Genomic DNA, 24518 nt, shown 5'->3' with positions numbered 1-24518 from the left:
CTGTCGTTTCACGTGACTGATCTACTTGACACTCTTGTTTCACGTGACAGACCTCTGACTGGAAACAGATCGTTCATTCATTCATTTGCAACTACCAAGTGCAGCTGGGTCCAGTGTCAGTTCATAATGAGCGAGACGCGCAAAATGAGTTCTCGTTCAATTGGCTTTAAGTTCATGTTATTCAGGATAACAAGCTTGTCGGCAGAACTTTCAAAGTGTGTTTTTGCATATGAAAGAATTGACAATGTTTGATGTCATCTGGAAGTTGTTTATTATTGTTTTTGTTCACTGAGTTAATTAGTAACACTTTATATTAAGGTGTTGCTTATTAATGTTTCATGCATGTTTTATAAATATATAATAGTTTCTTGATAACTATGTTATAACATATTAATAAAGCATTATAGATTACTTATAACCATGCAAAAGCCATAGACAAAATTACAGAAGTACAGCCATAAACACAATTATGTTTTTATAAAGGGGACAGTTTTTAGCCACCTATTATACTTTGGGATGTTTAACTCTTTGCGGTCCTATATCGGACCAGGTCCGACATTACAATTTTCCCTTTCCAGTCCAATGTCGGACCCTCTAGTCGTTTTTTCTCCTGAAAAAGCAAAGAAGACCTTTCAGTTGCTGATTAAGAACGATATGAGCCAAATGAAACCGAGAAAAGAGTGTATCTCATCCCCATACTCTTCAAAGATAACACGGACATAACAAAAGAGATGGCTGCTTCTGCATCCAGTGCTCAAAAAATATCAGGGACATTTGCAGAGCTTTGTGAGATGTTATAGTAATACAATAATGACTTGGATCACATTATTAAGGAGTTTGGTGATCAAGGGGGGGATTGATCAGTATGCACATCTATAAAGAGGTATGCTAAAAATACAGTGTAAAAGGGGTGGGGCTTGGCTGGAGATACAGTACTGATTGTCCTTTTGTGATTCAATGCCTTCTAAATCTCTTTTACTCTGAAAAAATATTAATTGTGTAAATGTTAATTATGTATAGTGTACATTTGGTAACTTTTGCTATTTAAGTCATTAAATTAGACAGATAAGACCAATACCTAAAAGTATAGTCAACAGTTTGTGGTTGGATTGTTTTCATAAAAATAAGACTGTAGAAGAATAAGGTAATATTACTTTATTCATTCTTATTTCAATCGAACTATGCAAGTTGTACCGATTTTGTACAGTACTGTATGCTGCAATTGATTAATTCACTGCAGTTCTTTCAACCATTTTCATAAGGACATTTAACAAAAACAAACTTATAAATACTGTAACACTGTAGACGTGTGAGTTCTGTTACTTATATGCATGTTAATGCCATGGTTCATTGCACCTGTGGTTAACTAGACAGCTTGGATAAGTCAAATATATATATATATATATATATATATATATATATATATATATATATATATATATATATATATATATATATATATATATATATATATATATATATATATATATATATATATATATATATATATGTGTATATATATATATATATATATATATATATATATATATATATATATATATATATATATATATATATATATATATATATATATATAGTTTAGTATTCCAGTACTAATTTTTTTTCTTTCACTCTTTAGTTTCTGCAGATGCAAAGACGTTGATTGTAAATGAGGAAACAGAAAATACTTTAAAAGTGACTTGGCAGGCAGCTCCAGGCAGCGTGGTTAACTACCGTGTCACTTACCGGCCCACTGCTGGTGGCCGACTGATTGCTACCAAGGTGCCAGGAACCTTGACATCCACAGTGCTCAGGAGACTGCAGCCCAGGACCTCCTATGACATCATAGTGCAGCCCATTTACAAGCGAGGAGAAGGGAAAACAAGGCAAGGAGTCGGAACGACACGTACGTGGGACCCTAGTTAACCAGAAGTGTGATGTGTCCGAGTAGATACACACCACAGATATCTACACTGTGTAGCGATTTGAAAGGACCTCATTTTAATTACCCTTGTAACTTTATCTATTCTCTTCCCTTTCAGTCTCTCCATACAAAGCACCCAGAAACCTTCAGACTTCTGAACCAACTAAGACTAGTTTTCGGGTATCCTGGGATCCTGCACCAGGGGATGTGCGAGGGTATAAAGTCACCTTTCACCCTCGGGGAGACAAAGTGCTTCTGGGGGAGGTGCTTGTTGGGCCCTATGACAACACAGTTGTACTTGAAGAACTCAGGTAAGCAATAATCTAGCGTGTAACAAGTCACAGCAGTGAAGTAAAACAAGGAGTTCCATTTTGGTCTGGAATGAGCTTGACTCCAAGGTGCTGGGGGAAGCCTCATCAAATCATGTGATTATTCTTCACTTAAGTCACAATGAGTTATTTAAAGGAGGTTTGATATTCATAAAGCTGTTCTAGAGTGTTGCTAAGTAAGAATGTAGTCTGTTCATACCACATACATATTGAAAATCAAACATTTAAGACTGCATATGAGCCTCTGTAGTGCATTTAGGTAAGTCAAAACAATGTAAAATGTCAGAGTGGGTGCTATTTACATTTGGCAATGTTTACATCATTTGAATATACAGCAACGACAGTTTATGATTATCAAGCTATATGTTATTAATAAAAACAAAGTAACAAGAAACTCATGTGAATAGTCTCATTTATTGCATAAAAGAAGTTCTAGATTTTTTATTAGTGTTGAGAAAAACATGCACATGCACACACATGCACACAATCATTCTGGTGTATAATATAAATTAATATCCATTAGTCATTTGTTCATTGCAGGACACATTTCTAAAAGCATAGATGTTGTATTTGTCAAATCCCCTGCCAAAGAGCTTGTTTCTGTGTTTATTTCACAGAGCTGGAACTAAGTATTCAGTGAGTGTCGCTGGGATGTTTGATGGTGGAGAGAGTATGCCTCTAGCTGGTGAAGAAAAGACAACTCTTTCTGATGACCCTGCTACTCCTCCTCTGCACACTCCAGGTATTTATAGAACATGTTTTTTTACAGTAATTAAAACTTACTTACAATTGTGAGCTCTAATCTACCTCAGAGTAATGAAGCTAGGCTCTCACAAGATATCGGTACACAATGCATGCATTGTACTTACACAAGCACATCCTGGATGTAGTTACACAACCATAGTAAGCTTGACAGACTTGCATAGGAAAGTGTTAGCTATCTGTGTAAATAAAAAAATGAAACAGTAACAGCTTACTATTAGGTCATTCTGTACAGCATCTAGAATGCAGAATATTCTGTAGTTAGTCCAGTGTTTTAAGCCAATTCATGCTGTAACTGGCACTGTTAAACTTATTCTGAAATATAAAATATAGAATGCTTTTTCATTCTCTGTTCTTTTAAATAGGTGTTTTCATTTATGTTTTACTTGCCGTTGGTTTAATGTAAATAAAGAAGTTACGTGTCTCTGCAGTTGAATTGTTTAGTAGAAACTAATAGCATTAAATGTAGCTGGCGTGTTTTGATCTCTGACATTCTTGACACGCAGTACTCATTTTCTTCTGAAAGGAAAATGGAACCAAAAAAAAAAAGGAATCTGTTTTCAATGTTTTACAACCTAGAAAGAGCGTGAATGTTGGGCATCCGTCTTGCAATATGATGTAGAGCTGGTAAAGTGGCACTGACAGCTTGTCAGAGTTGCAGCAGAGAAGTGTTCAAACACAAAGAAAAGGAGGGATGTCAGTGCTGACGATAATCATTAAACCACATATCATGTCAATAATCAATAATTAATGGCATACTTATAAAGTTGCAAATCAAATAGAAATCAAAAACTATAGAAGAATGTAATACTGCATTGTATAGAATACAGTGTAATACTATATTGTACAGAATACAATGTAATACTTTAGTGTGTATAATACAGTTTAATATCCTAGTGTGTATAATACAGTGTGATACTCTATCTTATAAAATGGGTATTTTAAATACTCTATCCTGATTGGTCAAAACAGGTCACATGGGGGTTTTGATATTACAGCATATCACCATGGGTCGGCACTTTTTTCAAAAATGAGCAAATCACTGGCAGATATCCATACACCTAGAATTAAAAAAAAAAAAAAAAAAAAAAAAAAAAACGCAGACATATTAGAATTTATCGCAATAATCTTGACCGATGATTTATGTAAATGTTGAACTTTTGGGAAACCGAAGTGTACCTGAGATATTGAATGAATCTCAACCGGACACCAATGATTAATTAAAATAGTGAAAAAAAGCAAAAGTGTTCAAATAAATTCAAAACTTGCTGCTCCTTCTCTCTGAACTACAGCGTTTCCCTATCCCATTCTGAAAAGAAACTGTTTCTTAAAAATATCTCTTAAACTTTCGGCTTTTCACAAAAGATTTGGGTCCCGCTTAAAAGAGACTTTGGGGTTAAAAGATGTTTGTTCTGCCTGCTGCCACTGGCCTACCCCCTTCGCAGCTGTGTGATCTGACGCTGAGCATGTATAAATTCATCTCGACAGTTCCTGCCATACCTTTTAAATGTGTCCAGGCACGATGGTATCACGTCTTCTGCTGTGCCCTGCATTGTTTTAAATTGTTTCTTAACACTGGCCCAGTAGTTCTCCACATTGCCAAGCTGTAAATTGCAAAGTCAGTTTGATAAGTGACCGGGTATTCCATGCAAATAACGTCTTTCTCACCGCAGTGAAGCTGCAGCACAAATCTGTTAGGGATACCTCCTGTTACTACCCCAGATAACAAAAGATGATTAAAAAAAAAAAAACGCACTCTCACCTGATACTATTGCAGGTCTTGTGAGGAAGGGTCTGCGTGATTTAAAGGCAGTCTTATTTGTGCTCTGTGATTTAAAGGCAGTCTTATTTGTGCTCTGTGATTTAAAGGCAGTCTTATTTGTGCTCTGTGATTTAAAGGCAGACTCATTTGTGCTGTGTCATGATGAAAATGGGCAGTAATATTTTAAAATGTAATGAATAAACCAAGAATTACAAGAAGTGTAACGAATCAGAACTGCTCTTTCAATGGCAATGTTCAATTCAACATCCGGAATTATTATTTAATTAATGCATTTTTGTTTTTATTTTTTATGTTTTAAGGGACTATTTTCTTCTAAGATCAGGCAGTGGTGGAAGGATATTTAATAAAAAAAATTACTTTTTTGTTAATTAAAACATGTTTTTACGTTTTTTGAATTTTTTTTTATTTTTATAAGTATAATAGGGCACTTCAGGATGTGGGATATACACTAATATCCACATGCTACAGGCGCTTAAGGACACTCAGCTTCCTCTTATGACTTATAACGCGCCCAGGGTGTGTGGATATTAGAGTATATCCTACACTCTGTCCTGCCTTATTACTTACATATAGAATACTGTGAATTACTCTGTTGTATAGAATACAGTGCAGTACTCTGGTGTATAGAATACAGTGTAATACTCTAGTGTATCGAATACAGTGTAATACTCATCACAGGTAAACAAGTTTGTATTGCATGTATGGTTTATGTTTTAGGTTTTACCATTATCCTGAGAGTACAGAGTTCCTGTAAGGTTCTTTTCATTCAGATTGGTATTCCATCTTGAACACAGGTTGTGTTAACTGGTAAGAATACTAGAAAGAAATGTCTGATAAAGATACCAAAGAAGAAATAACCACCCAGCCATTCCACTTATGGGTTTGTTTTCTTAAATTGATGTTTTTTGTTATTGTTACAGTAGATTTGTAATTGTATTTTTTAATAGCAATTTGGAAAACAGAGCTTTGAGAATGTCAACCATTGTTTATTTTTTTATTACACGACATTGAGCAAGCATACTGTACTCTCATGCAATGAGCCAGTATTGGGACAGGTGTATGGTAGAAGGTATGGTCTTAACCAGATTGCTTTTTTTTGTTTTACACTATTAATTTTTTTACAAAAAAAAAGCATTAACCTAATCTTCTAATTGCTTGACAGCTCTACCTGCTTAGACAGCATATAAATGTGAAGCTGCATTTTAATGCGGGGGACAAAAAATCCTTTTCATCCTTCAGGTATCTGGAACACTAGCTCCGGACCCTGATGTGGAATGTATAATAATTCTCAAAGAAGAATCCCTGACCTATTTCATGTCTTGACGGCTTGCATTTCTCCATGAAATGGTTTCTGTGCCGAATCCAGAAGCTAAAATGGCACGAGGCCAAGGAACTGCATGGATAGTAAAGGGATCCCCAACACCAACAGAAGCTTAACTTGAAATCCTCAGCATTGTAAACGTTTTAATAACTGTGACCTTATTTGATTTATAGACATTGTACTGTTCATCTTGATGTTTTAGCTAAAATATTGTTTAAATCTGTATTAACTGTATATTTTGTACAAGCTGTTTCCCAACCTCTCCTCTCTGTCTTATTATGTAATGTTTGTGTCATTGCAGTGCACCTCTCTGTGTTGTATACTCTTGTACGTCTTCACTTATTGAGATCTCTTGCCAGAATGTTACACGTTTTCATTTAAACAGCTCAGTGTGTTAATCAGTTTCTCTGTCTGGCCTAGCAGAAGTGCAGTGTAAGACTACAGCACAAGCAGATATTGTGGTGCTTGTGGATGGGTCCTGGAGCATTGGGCGTCTGAACTTCAAAACCATCAGGGCATTCCTTGCGCGCATGGTAGGAGTCTTTGATATTGGCCCTGAGAGAGTGCAAGTTGGTAAGTGGTACAAAAATATGGGAAAAACATTCGGATTGATTTGAGCATGGAGCACAATGAGGCCCTAACTCTGTAACTGTCTTTATCAAGGTCTGGCCCAGTACAGTGGAGATCCAAGGACAGAGTGGCATCTTAACGCACATAAAACCAGAAAGTCTTTGCTGCAAGCAGTGGCTAACTTGCCTTATAAAGGAGGCAACACTTTAACTGGTATGCTGTGTACTGTACATATATTGTAGAACTGCTCATATGCTATTTAAAACTAGTTAAGTCTTTCAATACATAATATCTTTCAAAATTGAATTGTATTCAGTTTGTCTTTTCAATACAACTTCAAATAAAAAAAAAATATTTGTTATTGTGAGGGAACAAGATGTTTTTATACTTGTTTTTTTTTATACTATATTCTGATTGTTTTTTTTTCTTCCTAATAGGGTTGGCTCTGAATTTCATTCTCCAGAACAACTTTAAGCCTGAGTTTGGTCTTCGTCCTAACGCACGCAAAATAGGTGTCCTAGTCACTGATGGCAAATCACAAGATGACATCATCAAAAGCTCCAAGAGCTTACGGGACCAGGATATTGAACTGTATGCTGTCGGTGTGTAGGCTTTTTATTTGTATTTATTTAATTATGGTAAAAAAATCTATTTGGATCTCATTTCACCCTTAACACCACCATTAATCACATTTTGAGAGACAAAGGCTAATAGCGACCTACAGTTTTTTAATACTGTGCCTATTGCTTGAACTGCTTAAGTGACCTAGATTTCATAGCTGTGGGTGTTGTGGTATATTGCCTTATACTATCAGGTTTGTCCTGTCAAACGCTAAACACCGGATGCATTGGCTGTCTCTTATCATTTCAGGTGTTAAGAATGCTGATGAGAATGAGTTGAGGTTGATTGCTTCAGACCCAGATGAGATTCACATGTACAACGTGGCTGACTTCTCCTTTCTTCTTGACATTGTTGATGATCTTAACAATAACCTCTGTAACAGTGTGAAAGGCCCTGGTAAATACCCTTTGAAATGTAGTGACAGTAACCATGCCTGCCTTTGTGTTTATCTAGCCCTTAGCTACAAATAGACACATATAAAAAACATCAAAGTAACATTATGAACTGCTGCTCTAGTACGAATGTATTTTTTCAATATTTATGTTACTGTGGAAGTTATTGCTAAGGAAATGGAGGGGGGCCAAGTAAATGTTTTAACAGTGATTAAAATGCCAAATTTGAGATCTTCAGTATATAAAATGGCTTGTAATGCCCTAGCTTATGAAAGGGTCACTGTCAGGGGAATAGTGTACTAGCTGTACTAATGTTTTGATACAGTTGCGTAACTAGGCAGAGGCACTATTTAAGTTTTAATATACCTTGGCAGAAACAAGAAAATCACTACTGTTTTAGAACGTATGTACTTCATGGTGACAGGGATATATCATGTTTTTGTTTAGGAGCTGAGTGTTGTTGGCCTGGACTGAGTTCATTATGAAATGGAGTGGATGTTTGATACTAAAGATACCAACAAAATGTGCTAACAGCCCCAAATGAACTGCATGGGTGGAAAAGCCAAACAGCGTCTTCACTGTAGTGTTTGAGAAGCAATCTTTGTGAACCTCTCTGTTTGCATGTTCATGTTGCTGCAGGTGGACCAGACGCTCCCACAAATTTAATAACATCAGAGGTGACGGCTCAGTCATTTCGAGCTTCCTGGACTGCCCCCAGCGGACCTGTGGAGAGGTATCGAGTGGAGTACATGACTGTAGCAGGAGACAAACCAAAGGAGGTTGGTGCTCATAGAATACACTTGAGAGACAGTTACGTATAGTCAAGCAGTTATTAAGGTTAACTTTAGTAAATAACCTTACTTATTTACCTAATTGCCTAATTTGTGGTTTTATCATAATATTGTAACAACACATTAATAACATTAAACGTAGTAAGTAAAGGACTCATTAATATGTTTTGGAAATCAATACATTTTTTTGTCTTCAGCTATATGTAGATGGATCCACTACAACTGCCGTGCTCTCTGGCTTGGACCCAGAAACCATGTATAAGGTTAATGTGTATGTTGTGAATGGAGATCAAAGCAGCGAGCCTTTGCAAGGCAGAGAAGCCACATGTAAGTCCAACACTGTACTGTTAACAGTTATGTACCTTCGTATTACAATTCAGACCTACATTGATTATCATAGCTGCTATTATGGACATCTATCACTTTCTGTCTCCTGGCCCAATACCCCAGACTTGATTGCAGTGAATCTCTCCAAAATGTGCCCATTCATTTTTTATGTCAATTGATAGAATATTCAACTAATGCCAGATCATCAGCCAATCAGACATTATTGCTTTTCCTTCAAAGTGGACAGCTTTTGGCAGATATCATAACATATTATGGAATGTTGTCATGTACATTATTTATTGAGACTGTATTTAGTTTTATAATAATGCATTTAGTTTAATTCACTTCGGAAGGGGCTGATTTAAATTATCTGTATGGCGCTTCGGAAGGGCCTGATGTAAATTATCTGTATGGCGCTTCGGAAGGGCCTGATGTAAATTATCTGTATGGCGCTTCGGAAGGGCCTGATGTAAATTATCTGTATGGCGCTTCGGAAGGGCCTGATGTAAATTATCTCTATGGCGCTTCGGAAGGGCCTGATGTAAATTATCTCTGTGGCGCTTCGGAAGGGCCTGATGTAAATTATCTGTATGGCGCTTCGGAAGGGCCTGATGTAAATTATCTCTGTGGCGCTTCGGAAGGGCCTGATGTAAATTATCTGTATGGCTCAGCAAGGGCCTAGATGGCAGTTTAGGAAAAATAGAAAGTCAAATAAATCGAGGTCTGTGTTTTATTTCAGAATTTGGTATGTAAAGAGTTACAAGTTTATAAATCACACACAGCATTTAGTATGCATGCTAGAGTTTATTAGGACAATGGCAGACGTCTTTACAGCACATAACTCTTGTCCGAATGAAATCCAGGTCTAATACATAGTGTTCTACCAGAAGTGGCATGCGGTCAAGGCTGGTCAACTGCAGCAATAGCAAACCCAGAGTCAGTAAGTGCAGTTTAGCACTTCCTCGCACTTTTGTTATTTATAAAACAAACTAACAGGAACAAAACAAATCCAAAACACTACGTAACAAAACAGCACCCAGGCACAGCTATCATGATACACCTGTTCTCTCTTTCTTTTCTCTCTCTTTTCGTGCACTGTTCAGGCTTGGCAGTGCCTGCACTGAATTCTCCATGCTCCTGCACACACTCCAAACAAGCATTGATTTTGTTCTTTTTATAGCATGTGGCCAGGAGTTGATTGACAATCAATCAATCCATCAACCCCTGGCCACATTCCAGACTTCAGCAATTAAAGATGCTGAGGTGTTATAGCTAACTTTCACAGCTGTATGTCTGATACAGAATTTCCAGCTGAGGGAGGTTTTGTAATACTGAGACATTTTTGTGTTGTTAACGTGTTTAAATGTTAAGTCTATAAAATTTGTTTACAATGTAGTATTATAGCTTATTGGAGGAGGATGTGCTTTTTAGATTGATGCATTGAATTGAATAATGTTGACTTTTCTTGACATTGCCTTTCTGTATTCCACATGTTCTGGCAGTGTCCCTATCATCTGTGAGAAATCTGAATATCTATGATATCGGCACGACTACAATGCGAGTGAAATGGGAAGCAGCAAGTGGAGCGACTGGGTATCTGATGCTCTATGAACCAGTTAATGCTACAGTACCAGCAGTGGAAAAGGAGGTAACATACAGTATTTCAAAACTAGCAGTGAATGCAATGGTATGAAAACTGGTCATTTTTAAGGAAATGAAGGAATGCCACACTTTTTGTATACTGTAAAAGGAATACAACCAGCATTTTCAAAGTGTAGTTCACAATTGTGCTTGACTTTTCTTTCTTCCAGTTGAGGGTTGGGTCTGATGTTACAGACATTCAACTGGAACAGCTGCTCCCCAACACTGAATACACACTGACCATCTACGCACTCCACAATGAGGCAGCAAGTGACCCCCTGACCTCACAGGAAGTGACATGTACGTTTCATTTTATTATACAACCTTAAGTGTTTCCTATACCTTTCAAGTAATCTTTGTCTGAGCTTCTCTGTGTGTCCTGTGTTTCTGGAATTTTCCATTTTACACACTGCTCCTAATCCCTTTAAAAAATAACTATGTAACTGTTTAATTTTAATTCACAAAAGTGGTGAGGTAGAGACATGACTACTCTTGAGGTTGTGGTTGAAACTTTAAAACTGCACTGTTGTATATTTCAGTGCCACTGCCGGCAGCTGGAGAGCTTCAGATCACAGAAGTGACACACAGTGCGATGAGACTAACCTGGGATCCAGCTCCAGGCGAAGTGCGCAAGTACATCATCACATACAAGCCTACTGTTGGAGAGTCCAAGGAGGTGAGTGGAAGCATTCTAGCTGGTGATTAATGCAAGGTGCTTTGTAACCTCCCCACTTCAATCTATTGTCATTTCTGGTAACATACTGCACTGTTTGGTGTGTTTCTGTTTTGTGTTTACAACTTTATTTGCTGAGATTTGAAATCACTAAAGAATCATGCCAAAAGCTCATTGACAAATATTCTAATTGTTAAAAATGTTATATTGCAAAAGGTGCCTATATGCCTAATAGGTTAACTATTAATTACATTTCTCTTGTCACGGTATGAATACATTTGAATTCACGTTTTTGTAGTAATTGTACACATCTGTTTCTTGTAACTTTTTTCCTCATCATAAATTACGAGTCCAAAGGTCGGGTAGTTTATAAACTGTCACAGAAACCCGAGATGGAATTGTTTTCCTGTACCTCACTGAAGAGGCCCATCTATTGTTTTTATTTATTTATTTATTTATTTTTATAATACATAGATACCCTTGTGATGCTAATATTGAAGAAGACGAGGTTCGGCAGTACAGTTTGGTTTTTTTAAACATAGTGCTTCAGTGCTGTTCAGACGTTCTATGCTGTTATCCATTAGTGCTTCAGCTTTATTTGGATGATTGCCCTTACCTTGTTTTAATTTCCTGTTGCTCTCCAGTTTCTCTGAGATGCGACTGTACCAGCTTTACATCATTTTTTTCAACGTAGTCTCATTTTCCTGATCATTAATGAACATTTCTGTGCTGTGGATGTTGTCAAGTGATTGAAAATTAGACATTTTGTGTTTTAATTGATAGTGATGATCTCAAGGAGTCATTTTTAATATATTTATACATATACTAGATATATATATACATTATATGTATAATATATATATATATATATATATATATAATATATATATATATATATATATATACACACACACACACACACACATACACATATATATATATATATATATATATATATATATATATATATATATATATATATATATCATGTATATATATATAGATAGTTATCGTAGTATGTTCACCAGTAGAAGAATGGTTGATGCAGTTCTTTAAATCCAGTAGATTGTGTTTTTTTCTTTTGTTAAAGCAAGGTGTAAGTAGTTCAAACAATATGGCATCTATTTCAGAAACAGTAAATAATGTGTGCCTTGAAATTAAATCAGGGGATAATAAAAGTTACTTGGCTAACACATTTTCAGGGTTAACTGGAATTGTTCCTAACACATTGGGAATAGCTTGTGTCTTGTGGACCAGGTAGCACAGGTGATTTTAAAGCAGACATGTGAACAGCAATGCCTCTTTTCTTCTAATTACGTGGAGTGTATGTTTTATGGGTTTGGTCTGTTGAAGGCACTAACTTTTGAAGACTGTTGGCTGGACTTTCTGGCCCCAGCTGAACACTTTAGCCTGAAAACAAAATTGATCCAGGACACACATCATAATTTCTACAGCGGGAGGTAATGGATAATACTGTTCTTGACTCTTTCGATTTATATTCAGCAAACTTCACAGGAGGGTTTAGCCTGAGGAATTAATGACAACCATCTTCATAAGCTGATGGAGAACTTCATATTACTGAGTCAAGGACTGCACAAACACAGCATTGCTATAACCCACCTTGAACTTTTTTGTTTGGATATATTTTTAAGGATATTTATACAAGGCGTCTCTTGAGGCAAGGCTGAGCTAGTTTTCTTTGGGGACTTGGTCCAGAACACCCATGATGTTGCTGCAAGTGTCAAAAGAGTGAAGAGCTTGGGTTTCCTGCTTTCTTCAGCATCTTCACACATCAGACACTTCAGTGGGAGAAAGATAGCAAAAGCCTGTTATGTACAAGGACAGTGATTGACTTTGTGATACTTATCCTTTTTAATGGATATGTGCTGCAGGGGCACTGGTATTGTCAGGGCAATACGTAAGCTGGAGAATCTGCAAGACCATGAAGGCTAACCATGGAACAGAGGACACTGACAGATACAAGAAGACACGGGATGAAATACAGAATCTGATTTCCGTGTGTGGTTCCCCAGTATAGTACTGACAGTGTACCCACAGTGAAAGGATTGCACAGAAGACTGTGGATTGTAATGCTAGCAGATTGTAATTTCAGTTTTATCTGGTACATTTGATTTCAAAAGGATTAATTGATTAGACCCTCTATGTGAACATGGTCATTGTTGTAACCAAGTGTTCCTGATGTCCCATTCTTGGTATTAGCTGTATGTCTTGTAGTAGAGATGTACACTTTGATGTGGTGACTGCAGACAGTGCTCGCTGAAAATATCAAGTGTCATCAACTTGATTTTTTGCAGCGGACGGTCTAGGTATAATTATTGAGGAATAAGCAATGCACTGTACAAGGCACTAGAATGCTGAAATGGAATGTGGCCTGCTCTGTTTCCAGTAGTGTTTCTTTAGAATTCTAATTGTGTATTTTAAGATTAAAGTCCCCTGTGGCAGCATAACACCTAGCACATGTACCAGACAGAGGTCTGCAAGATTCTAGGCTTGCCTTAGTAGTAGGTTACTAGAGGCTGAATATGGCAAGCATGTGTCTAGCCTTTAATCCTTAAAATAACAGTCAAATGGCCTCTTTGCCGTATGTAAAAGCATCAACTCTGTAAATGTACCGAAATGTGGCTCCAGGAATCTTTAGTAGAAATTCCCTCGGCATGCTATTATTTGTCTATAAGCCAGAGCTCTAAAATGCTAACAGATGTATTTAAGATATTAAATACCATGTATTTAAGATATTATGAACATTTTAACCATGCTGTTTTGCAGACTGAAGTGGATGGCAGACAAACAACAACAGTTTTAGAGAATCTTATCTCCCAAACTGAATATGATGTTGCAGTTACTCCTGTATATGATGAAGGACCAGCAGCACCAATGATGGGACAAGCAACCACCGGTAAGGCATTATAGCAAATCAAAAGGGACTTGCTTGTAACAAAATACGTTAGATAACACCAATACAATATATCAGCTTCATTAAGACATATGAGGATTAACTGTGAACGTCTGGCTGTATATTAATACAACAAAATATAAAAAATAACTATATTGTATATTTTGTCCCTATGTGTAGATGTTGTTCCAACACCTACAAATCTGCAGTTCTCTGAAGTGACGCAGACCAGCTTTAGGGCTACATGGGACCATGGGGCTCCAGATGTGGCACTCTACAGGATTGGCTGGGTGGAAGAGGGAGGCACAGACATACAATATGTAAGGACTACAGCAAATGTTGTGTTTGACAACCGTATATGTGTCATCATCTTATGTCTAAAATTATGTTTCAAGTTGATTAGGGTTAGACTAATGCTGCTTGACTTCTCCTCTCAGGCAATCCTCAACAGTGATGAAAGCAACCATCTGCTGGAGAATCTGACTCCAGATACACTGTATAAAGTGCAGGTCACTGCTATCTACCCTGATGAATCGGAAAGTGGAGACCTAATGGGCACTCAGCGCACCTGTAAGCCCCACTTTAAAAATGAAAATACTTCCACAAAAAGCTTGTAAAACAAAAATGTTCATTATTTTAACATTGAGTTGCATTTATTTATACATGTTTTCATTTTTTTTCTAGTGTCAGAATATAAACCACCAGCACCAGGTAAGTTTTTTTTAAAGAGGAAAGTTATTAACATTAAGAATTAAAAGCGTAGCATTATTACTGTGCATAGCTGTCACTTTTGAGTTCCCTATAGTTTTTACATTGAAAGTGGTTGTAGCTAACACAGTAATTTCATTAATCTTCCTGTCATGAACCTCCATTCGCCACGTCTCAAATGTACAGTTATGAAAGAATCACATGACCAATATTGTATTTTCATTTTAAAGCTTAATGTCTGCTTGGTGGTCTGTTCTTTCCTGCAATTAATCAAACAGCTCATTCCCCTATTGACTACATGCTTTGACCCTGAAGAAACCATGGAAGTGAAACAGTAACAGACTTTGCTGGAAGACAAAGCAAGCACTGAGCACTTTGTTTAACCCAGTGTAGTACCAGATAGCATTATGCTTAAAATATTTCTATAACACTTATTTTTTCATTTATAAATGCACGCTTGAGATGTATAAACCCTTGAAGGAATTACTTTGTTAGGTACAACTTGACTTCAAAGATAAGCAGTGCATTTATTTTGACAGTGCATCCTCATAGTATGTGACTGTCTTGTATTTTTTCCCTAGACCCAATGAGTGCCCCGGTCAACCTCCAGGTGTACAATGCCACCTCCAGCACCCTGACTGTCAAGTGGGACCCTGCCACCGGCAGAGTACTGAGATACCGGGTCGCATATGCGCCAACAGCAGGAGGTCCTGAGCTCACGGTAAATGTAGAAACGTCTTTGTTTTTCAAGTGAAGGGGGCTGTTATACATTGTAAAGATTTTAAGAATCTTCCTAGGGTGTTGGGAGAAAACAATAACAAAAGACTGTTATCAGAGAATAAAAAAATAATTGCAGCTATTAAATGTAGCTGTATGAAGAGAGCATGTGTGTGTGTATATATATATATATATATATATATATATATATATATATATATATATATATATAATATATATATATATATTGCTTTTTGCCTTAATCTGGAGCCCAAATGTATGGCAGTCTCTTGTAATAAAAAAAGACAGAAATGAGGATATCGGTGGGTTTCTGGTAACTTCTGGTAATGAAGATGGCAAATTTATTTGACATAAACAGGGTATCATAAAATGAAGATTACGAACACAGACTTGCTAATATAATTGTATCAAACACTTACACAGCATTGTTTAATATGGTTCTCATTTTTATATGCTGATATGGTAACAGACATGGAGGAGGGAGTGGGAGATGTAGCCTGCAAGACTGAATGGTCTAGCTATTCTTATATTGCATACATGTCATTATTTAGCTAAATCAGCAATTTCTGAAACTTGTATGTTTCAAAGGGCACATAGTGTCACTGGAGCTGGTGAGTGTAAAAGCATGACATTCCTGAACAGGCCTCAGTTTTCTTACTGGTAATGTTATTCTACCCTTTGGTTGAACAGCCCTGCAAAGGACTTATGCTCAAGATTACATAGCCCTGGCAGCCAGCATCGCCACAGCGACACACAGACACAGTACAAAGATTACATAGCCCTGGCAGCCAGCATCTCCACAGCGACACACAGACACAGTACAAAGATTACATAGCCCTGGCAGCCAGCATCGCCACAGCGACACACAGACACAGTACAAAGATTACATAGCCCTGGCAGCCAGCATCGCCACAGCGACACACAGACACAGTACAAAGATTACATAGCCCTGGCAGCCAGCATCGCCACAGCGACACACAGACACAGTACAAAGATTACATAGCCCTGGCAGCCAGCATCGCCACAGCGGCACACAGACACAGTACAAAGATTACATAGCCCTGGCAGCCAGCATCCCCACAGCGGCACACAGACACAGTACAAAGATTACATAGCCCTGGCAGCCAGCATCGCCACAGCGACACACAGACACAGTACAAAGATTACATAGCCCTGGCAGCCAGCATCGCCACAGCGGCACACAGACACAGTACAAAGATTACATAGCCCTGGCAGCCAGCATCGCCACAGCGGCACACAGACACAGTACAAAGATTACATAGCCCTGGCAGCCAGCATCGCCACAGCGGCACACAGACACAGTACAAAGATTACATAGCCCTGGCAGCCAGCATCGCCACAGCGGCACACAGACACAGTACAAAGATTACATAGCCCTGGCAGCCAGCATCGCCACAGCGGCACACAGACACAGTACAAAGATTACATAGCCCTGGCAGCCAGCATCGCCACAGCGACACACAGACACAGTACAAAGATTACATAGCCCTGGCAGCCAGCATCGCCACAGCGGCACACAGACACAGTACAAAGATTACATAGCCCTGGCAGCCAGCATCGCCACAGCGGCACACAGACACAGTACAAAGATTACATAGCCCTGGCAGCCAGCATCGCCACAGCGACACACAGACACAGTACAAAGATTACATAGCCCTGGCAGCCAGCATCGCCACAGCGGCACACAGACACAGTACAAAGATTACATAGCCCTGGCAGCCAGCATCGCCACAGCGACACACAGACACAGTACAAAGATTACATAGCCCTGGCAGCCAGCATCGCCACAGCGACACACAGACACAGTACAAAGATTACATAGCCCTGGCAGCCAGCATCGCCACAGCGACACACAGACACAGTACAAAGATTACATAGCCCTGGCAGCCAGCATCGCCACAGCGACACACAGACACAGTACAAAGATTACATAGCCCTGGCAGCCAGCATCGCCACAGCGACACACAGACACAGTACAACAACATTATCATCTGGGAATGTTCTAATATTGATAACAGAGTTTAATACCTACGATAGATTGCTACAATACACTACAGCAGTTATCTTTCCCCTTCTTCCCATTGGCCACTTTTTTAGAATCAATTTTCTCCAGCAAGATACAGCATGTATGGTATTCTACAGCCTCTTTTATCCCAATCACACACTAAGGAATGGTGCCTTAGGTTCTTGCAGAATACCTTGTGAGATACTACAGTTACATTGTTGCATCTTACTTCATATTGTATTTTAGTAGTATAGCTACTGTATACTATAATTAATTTAAATATTGATTCTATACTGTAACCCTGTATTGCCATATAATACATGTAAATCGCCTTGGATAAATGCATCTGACAAATAAATAAATAATAATAAAAGTAATACAAATAAATAACAGAGCTGAGCGTAAAAGTAACACACACAGCCATTAAAATATATTAATCTTTTAACGTGTCAAATGTAGGACAAAGCCATCACATAACACTTTTACCAGGTACTGTGTTGATAAATAAAGTTACATTAAATGAAAAATAACTTTCTTTCTGTGTCTATGTGCCAATAATAAGGAATGCATTTTCCCCTAACCCAATGCAAATGAGCCTCCAGCTGCGTCGCTCAGCGTCTGCAGTCTCCTTCGTGCCATGGACACGGTGCCAAGCTTCCTGAAACACTTCCAGGCAACATTGTTGAAAAACAGAATAACTTAAAAAGAAGCTTTTCTTTGGTTGTTTTAGTTATTGTGTGTGACATATGCTTCTCGACGGGTGTGCAGCTTTATTAACCCCTAACATTGGAGAGAATCTTTCAGTCTAAAGGTTTATATGCATTTATATTGAATTGCCTTCTACAGACGGAAGTGGGAGGCAAACAAAACAGTGTTGTGCTGCAGAAGCTGACCTCAGACACGCCGTACACCATCTCTGTAACATCAATCTATGAGGATGGGGATGGAGGAAGCATTACGGGCAGAGGCAAGACCAGTAAGTATACAAAACAGTCAAAGGGTTGGCATGCTATTTTGGTCTTTTACAGTATAAGATGCATTTTCTTTTCAGAGTATTTTGGCACTCATTGCATTTTTGGGAGTTTTCCCCTTCCTGAAAAAGATGACATATGATATCTGTCATCTGAGGGTTTGTGAAGAATGTTTTTACTGTGTAGCAGTAGGATGTATTAGAACTCACGTCAATCAGAAATTAAGGTGTTAAGGGATTTTAAAATATTCTGTAATAAATTTAAGGCTTGGTTGAAACATTATACAATCATTTATTAATTATACAATCATTTATTCAGGATATATTTGAATTTGAATTGTGTATATTGGATATTTACCTTTTATAAATTGTACTGTAACTTGATTATGTAAGCTGCTGATTGTTAAGCACTTTTAATAGGTCATTTATGACTTGAATGTTGTATATATTTTTCATCAAATATCCAATAGGAGGTTATTGTTACAGTTTAGAGTAGAAGTAATATGGAGATTTATTACAGTTGTCATCAGTGTCTGCCCAGGGACTGTCAATGGAAATTAGCTTACTGGCTCAACTGAAAATGCAATGCAAGTTTTGTCACTGTATATATTTTTAATAGATAGAAACTGGATCAAAGATTAAGGGTAGGCAGTCAAGTTGGATTTTCTTGATGCTGTTTGGATTATTATGTCTTTTTTTTTTTTTTTTCAAAAACAATTGATGCGTCACTATGAAAATAACCTACTATGAGATTGAAGGCCATTTCAATAATCCTGGAGGTTCTACTACGCGGTGTTCTATACTAGAACTCTTATTATGTTTGTCTCTATATTATAGAGCCACTTGGTGCTCCAAAAAACTTGAGAGTAACAGATCCAACAGCAAGCACTTTGAATGTGAGGTGGGACCCTGCTGAGGGCAAGGTTCGCCAGTACATGGTGCTGTATGTTCCATCCACCGGAGGAGCCGAGGACATGGTATGGGCTACCTTTCATTCCTTCTGCCCTATTCCGCTATGCTTTGCATGTGGTGTCTCTGGCTGTCCAATTCAGTGTTCAATTAAACATGTTGTTCTAGTTTAGCTGCCAGATCCTCCCCTTTTTCTTCAGTGTTTGATGTCGCCAGGTAGTAAATACATCGCTCAAGCAGTAATAAATCACTCTGGCAGTTTATGAGTTATGTCTGATGGCTCTCTGCTGTTCTACAGCTGTAAAACCCTGCTGTTCACAAGTTGGAGGCTGTTTTTCCTTGTAGCAGACATTTAATCCCAGTGGGCAAGGTAGGAGGGGGGTTAGATCAATCGACAGCTGGCTTGGAAAATGCCACCTCATTCTTTAGTTGCAATATCTGCCCAGCTGCAATACATATGTAAATTATCTCTCTTTTTCAGTGATCCTAGTCCATGAGAAGTAACAAACTTGCATGTGTAGTATACTGGAATCTTGGCTATACAACTGAGCCCTATGCATCTAACATTTGCTGGGTCTCTGGCCTTAATGGACAGTGTGTGCAATTGTACTGTATTTACTGTACTGCATTGACTGCCTGAAGAATTGAAGAAATTGAAGAAGTTTTCTGACTGATTGACATTTCTTCTTTACTTATTATCCTACCGGAAGTTATTTTATGCAATACCAAGTTTACAAAAGCTTGTCATAACAAACATCTGCCTTTTATTTACTGAATTATTACAATGTATGTTGTTAGCCACCCAAAACTACTTCTGTGTATATCATATGCATATCTTATACTTTGGATAGTTTTATATTTGACTTTTCTTATGGATGCTATGAGTTTAGAAGATTGCTAAGTGTTAAAAGATAGTTTTATTTATTTCCATATCACTCTGATTTCTAAATTGAAACCAGAACAGTGTAAGACCAGTTCTTTAATCTGAATGATCTGAATGAGCCCTTTCTGTGAACAGGTACGAGTGACTGGAGGCTCGACCTCCACAGTTCTAAGGAACCTTCAGACTGACACTGGATACACGATCACTGTTGTTCCAGTTTATTCTGAAGGGGAAGGTGGACGACTCTCTGGCACTGGCAAGACATGTACGTTCGTTTTCAATTGCTGCTTTTATGATTGCAGTGGCCATTGAATAAAATGTCCTAAAATTAAAAAAATAATAACCTTCTTAGTATTCACAATGTTAGTCCTTCCTTTTGAGCTTTTTGTTTGTGAGGAAAGAACTGCTGATTAATAGCAGAACATCAAAGTGCATGGTAGGGGCTGGTAAGATGAATAATTCTGTTTTGCTTGTGGGAAATTGTGTGCTTTTAAATTACAAATCTGGCACTTAAAAAAAAAACATTTGTTTTGAGAACATTGTTGTTTATTGTACTCTAGAACATAAAACATGAAATGCTTAATTAATAGATGTACTTGTACAAACAAACAACTTGACATTTGTTCCTTAAATATTTTTCCTTTTGTATCAAGTGTTTTTCAAATTACAGAGCATTTTTCTTAAAGCTGTACATGTATTTACATATTTATATTTGCATATCTAAAGCTCGACTCTAACCCTAGTAACATTGTGTACTGTATGCTGTGTTGACCCGCTTTTGCAACCTTTAGAACCAATTCCATTAGCCTGTGTTCTGGCAGCAGAGCAACTAAGCCAGCCCATTGCCAATATTCTGTTTATTGCCGAGATAGTCGAATTGGAACCGGTGAACTTATCATAATAACCGTAGGTTGGCTGAAGTTCAAGAGTAACCGTGGAAACTGAATTATTGTGCGCTTTCTTGGTTAAATGTTTACTTTCATTTTATGTTGTTTTTGTTCAGTGACCCGCGGTTCACCAAGAAACGTCCAAGTTTATAATCCAACGGCAAATAGCCTGAATGTGCGCTGGGAGCCTGCAATGGGGCAGGTCCAGCAGTATCGTGTCATCTACGCTCCCCTGAGTGGAACAAGACCTCCTGAGTCTGTGAGTTGTGTCAATAATCAGATGCCACAAAATCTGGTTAATCAGCATAACTGCCCTATAGAGAGGGAGGGTAAAGCATTTAAACTTTTTTGAAACAGTAGACTTTTCTGTTTAGCTAATGAGCGAGTCATTTAGTAGCGCTTTTGAAAATTTTTTTGGTTATTGCACATATTTTAGTAGGCCGTTGTGAAAAGCACTGTATTGCAAGGACCTGGCTTTGCTTTTAAAAAGCCAGAGCCAAACTCAAGGTTTATTTTCAGATATATACGGTAATGATAAGAAGTTTATGTTCACAAAAACAGATTTTGACCCACTGAAGCAATTTGTCCTAAAATAATGATAATACATGCATTCTCTGAGAGGGATCAAATCAATAAAGGTAAGCAACTTAGAATTTATATTTCTAGTTGGATGATGAAGGAGTTGATATTCTTCATTTAAGTCAAGCGAAAAGTTAAGCAACCACAGAAAGAATCGAAAGAATCTAAAACCCAGTACTGCATTTCTGAAGTCTTTCATAACACTATAAAAAACAACTTTTCATAGCAATAATATTTCAAGGCTAAACCATTTCTTTCTCAAGGGTGCTATTGTGCCAATGTTGTTGCCAGGCAATGCTCAGCCCTAGTTATAAATGCCTGCATTATTGGTAATTTGGCCGCACTGAACTTACACCAGTGTTCCATGCTGCACATATATACAGTAGGGTTAGGTTGGGATGCATTACCGGGGCACAGTAAGGCTGTCTGTTTGCTGACAGCTGCATCACTTTTGGAGCAGGCATCTGTTATATTAGCTGTGCCCAGTTAAGCTTTTGCAAGGTGTTTCCTGCCCAAACAGTAAGATTACTTTTGTAAAACTGTAGCTGTAGTTATCTCGGGATAATTCTATTATAGTGATATTGATTGTTTTCACTTGTGTTTATTGCCAATAGGTTCTTGTGCCAGGAAATACTAACACTGCATTCCTGGACCGCCTGACCCCAGAAACCCCTTATTCTGTCAACGTTTTGGCTGTATATTCTGATGGAGAAGGAGCGCAAGTCACATCTGATGGAACAACATGTAAGAGATTTACTGAATTACTCTGAATAAGTAATAGTCAAAGTTTGTGCCTAGGACACCATAGAGACTTGAGTATAACATGTGTTTGGGATCCTCATCTGTCCAATGCACACGTTTTTTATGGTCAACCACTTCATTAGAATTAGTAGCATGGTGAATGCAACATGGACACATAGAAACAGAGTATGTTGTACAGCACTTTAGGTATCCATATTAGTGACTGTAAACAATAGCAAAAAAAAAAGAAAGAAACATTGGCAAACGTGTACAACAACTGCATTGCAAAAACAAAGCAACCCCATACAATTGGTGAGACAGACATATAGAGACAGACAGACAGACATAGAAAGACAGGCAGAAAGATTATATCCTTCATAACTGATTTTATAAACAAAAGCAAAAAATAAAAAAATAATGGAAGATGTGTAATGGCATAATAATAACATGTTTATATATTGTTTATAATTAATGGTAACGGATACCTAAAGTGTTACCAGTAAACATATGGTGAACATAAGAAATTTGGTTATGGAAGTGTAGTGTGTTAAAGACGTGCCAAAATTCATGATTATTTGCAATAGCAATATCCTCACGGCACACTTGTAATTGTTTCCATATATGAAGGAAAGTCTCTATTGGCACACATTCTCAAATCAAAATGACCTGTTAACAACTGTGTGGAACTGGAATAACACCACATCACGCAGCCTCTATAAAGCAGGTCGACAGGACTGGTGCAAAATGACTGGACTTTGAACAGAGGGGAGATTATGTTGAAAAGACAAGGTCAATCATGTGCAAGTAGTAACTGACATTTGTGGTATTATAGACCAAACCAGCCCCCCCAGATGTATTGTTTTGAGTTCGATTTAGTATTTTGAAATGGCTGTTTAAAGTGAGTTTCAGGATTCTGCTTTTAGATTTAGAGGTATTTCCTGTTGGATGATGATGGCTCCTCTCAGAGCATCTGGTCTAGGTTTCTGGTATGTAGTGATATAGTATGTGGAGTTTTCTGGAAATGGTGTTTGGGTTGTAAAATATAAGACATGCATTATAAGATTTCTACAAAAAAAAAAAAAAAAAAAGCATTTTCAAGAATAGGAAAAACTGAAATATTTTATCAATTGTATGTAAAACTGAAAATGAATTAAAATGAACTCAAATATTGTGCATTTTAAAAATGCCAAGATACAGTTTTAAGTATCTGTGTGCAATTTCAAGAATTTGATTCGGAATGAATACTTGACCCTCAGCAATGTAGTCTAAAAGTAAAGGTTTTAGACATTTAAAATGTTATTTTGCAAATCTTTTGACTGTAATTCTGACCTTTTAAATACTGTATTAAGCCCCTAATAAGTAATAGTGTATTAAACGCCTAAGGCATTGCAATACCATATTCAATGCCAGTGGATTTGGTGTACATTTTTTACAATTAGCGGTGCTTTTTATTTCAGTGCCTCGCAGTGGTCCAAGAAACCTTAGAGTGTTTGATGCAACCACAAACAGCCTGAGTGTAAACTGGGATCACGCTGAGGGGTTTGTTCACCAGTACAGGATCATCTACGCTCCAACTACTGGAGATCCCATCGAAGAATTTGTAAGTTAATACACTTCTGGATCTAAACTAGACGGGCCAGGCCCCCTAAGGCCCACCCATAACGCTAGGCCTGCTTAGCTGTCTAACTGATAGATTGAGGAGTATGAGACCATTGTTGGCTCCAGTCTAAATGTAACATGATTGTTGCAACTGGCTGCTGTCACTCTACTCCCCACAGGGCACCTCAATAAATTAAATGAGGTATTTTCCTTTAAATATGTATTTTCTTTTTGGCCTTTATTTTAAGGACCGCCCATTAACTATTAACAACCAGCTCAGACATATGTTATTATACATTATTTCTTGTTAAGTTAATTGTTATTTAATATATAATAGGCCAGCTAAAACTGCAAATCCAATGGATTATCAATTCTCAGTCGATCATATATTTGAAATCGGTTCAGATTGTTACTCTTGTAATGTTTAGCA

The 24518-nt window shown here is 37.6% G+C and overlaps 1 protein-coding gene across 5 annotated transcripts in view; it reads left to right on the top strand.

Annotated features, from left to right (window-relative positions):
* The window catches only part of LOC121315421 (collagen alpha-1(XII) chain-like), a 96084-nt gene that overhangs the window by 31440 nt on the left and 40126 nt on the right, over positions 1-24518 (top strand). For 3 of the 5 annotated variants that reach the window (XM_041249481.1, XM_041249480.1, XM_041249483.1), the window contains exons 15-37: positions 1640-1906; positions 2043-2235; positions 2871-2995; positions 6540-6692; positions 6783-6902; positions 7127-7291; positions 7560-7706; positions 8342-8481; positions 8691-8820; positions 10323-10468; positions 10632-10761; positions 11001-11137; positions 13922-14051; positions 14229-14368; positions 14486-14618; positions 14733-14759; positions 15338-15477; positions 18367-18496; positions 19328-19467; positions 20418-20547; positions 21286-21428; positions 22363-22492; positions 23947-24089. In XM_041249481.1, the coding sequence (XP_041105415.1) occupies positions 1640-1906; positions 2043-2235; positions 2871-2995; positions 6540-6692; positions 6783-6902; positions 7127-7291; positions 7560-7706; positions 8342-8481; positions 8691-8820; positions 10323-10468; positions 10632-10761; positions 11001-11137; positions 13922-14051; positions 14229-14368; positions 14486-14618; positions 14733-14759; positions 15338-15477; positions 18367-18496; positions 19328-19467; positions 20418-20547; positions 21286-21428; positions 22363-22492; positions 23947-24089 (3239 nt within the window). The remainder of the gene's footprint in view (positions 1-1639; positions 1907-2042; positions 2236-2870; positions 2996-6539; positions 6693-6782; positions 6903-7126; positions 7292-7559; positions 7707-8341; positions 8482-8690; positions 8821-10322; positions 10469-10631; positions 10762-11000; positions 11138-13921; positions 14052-14228; positions 14369-14485; positions 14619-14732; positions 14760-15337; positions 15478-18366; positions 18497-19327; positions 19468-20417; positions 20548-21285; positions 21429-22362; positions 22493-23946; positions 24090-24518) is intronic. The other 2 variants (XM_041249482.1, XM_041249484.1) reach the window with 2 other exon arrangements.

The sequence above is a fragment of the Polyodon spathula genome, chromosome 5 (genome assembly GCF_017654505.1).
Source record: "Polyodon spathula isolate WHYD16114869_AA chromosome 5, ASM1765450v1, whole genome shotgun sequence".
NCBI lineage: Eukaryota > Metazoa > Chordata > Actinopteri > Acipenseriformes > Polyodontidae > Polyodon > Polyodon spathula.
This window is presented reverse-complemented; position numbering and strand designations above follow the sequence as displayed.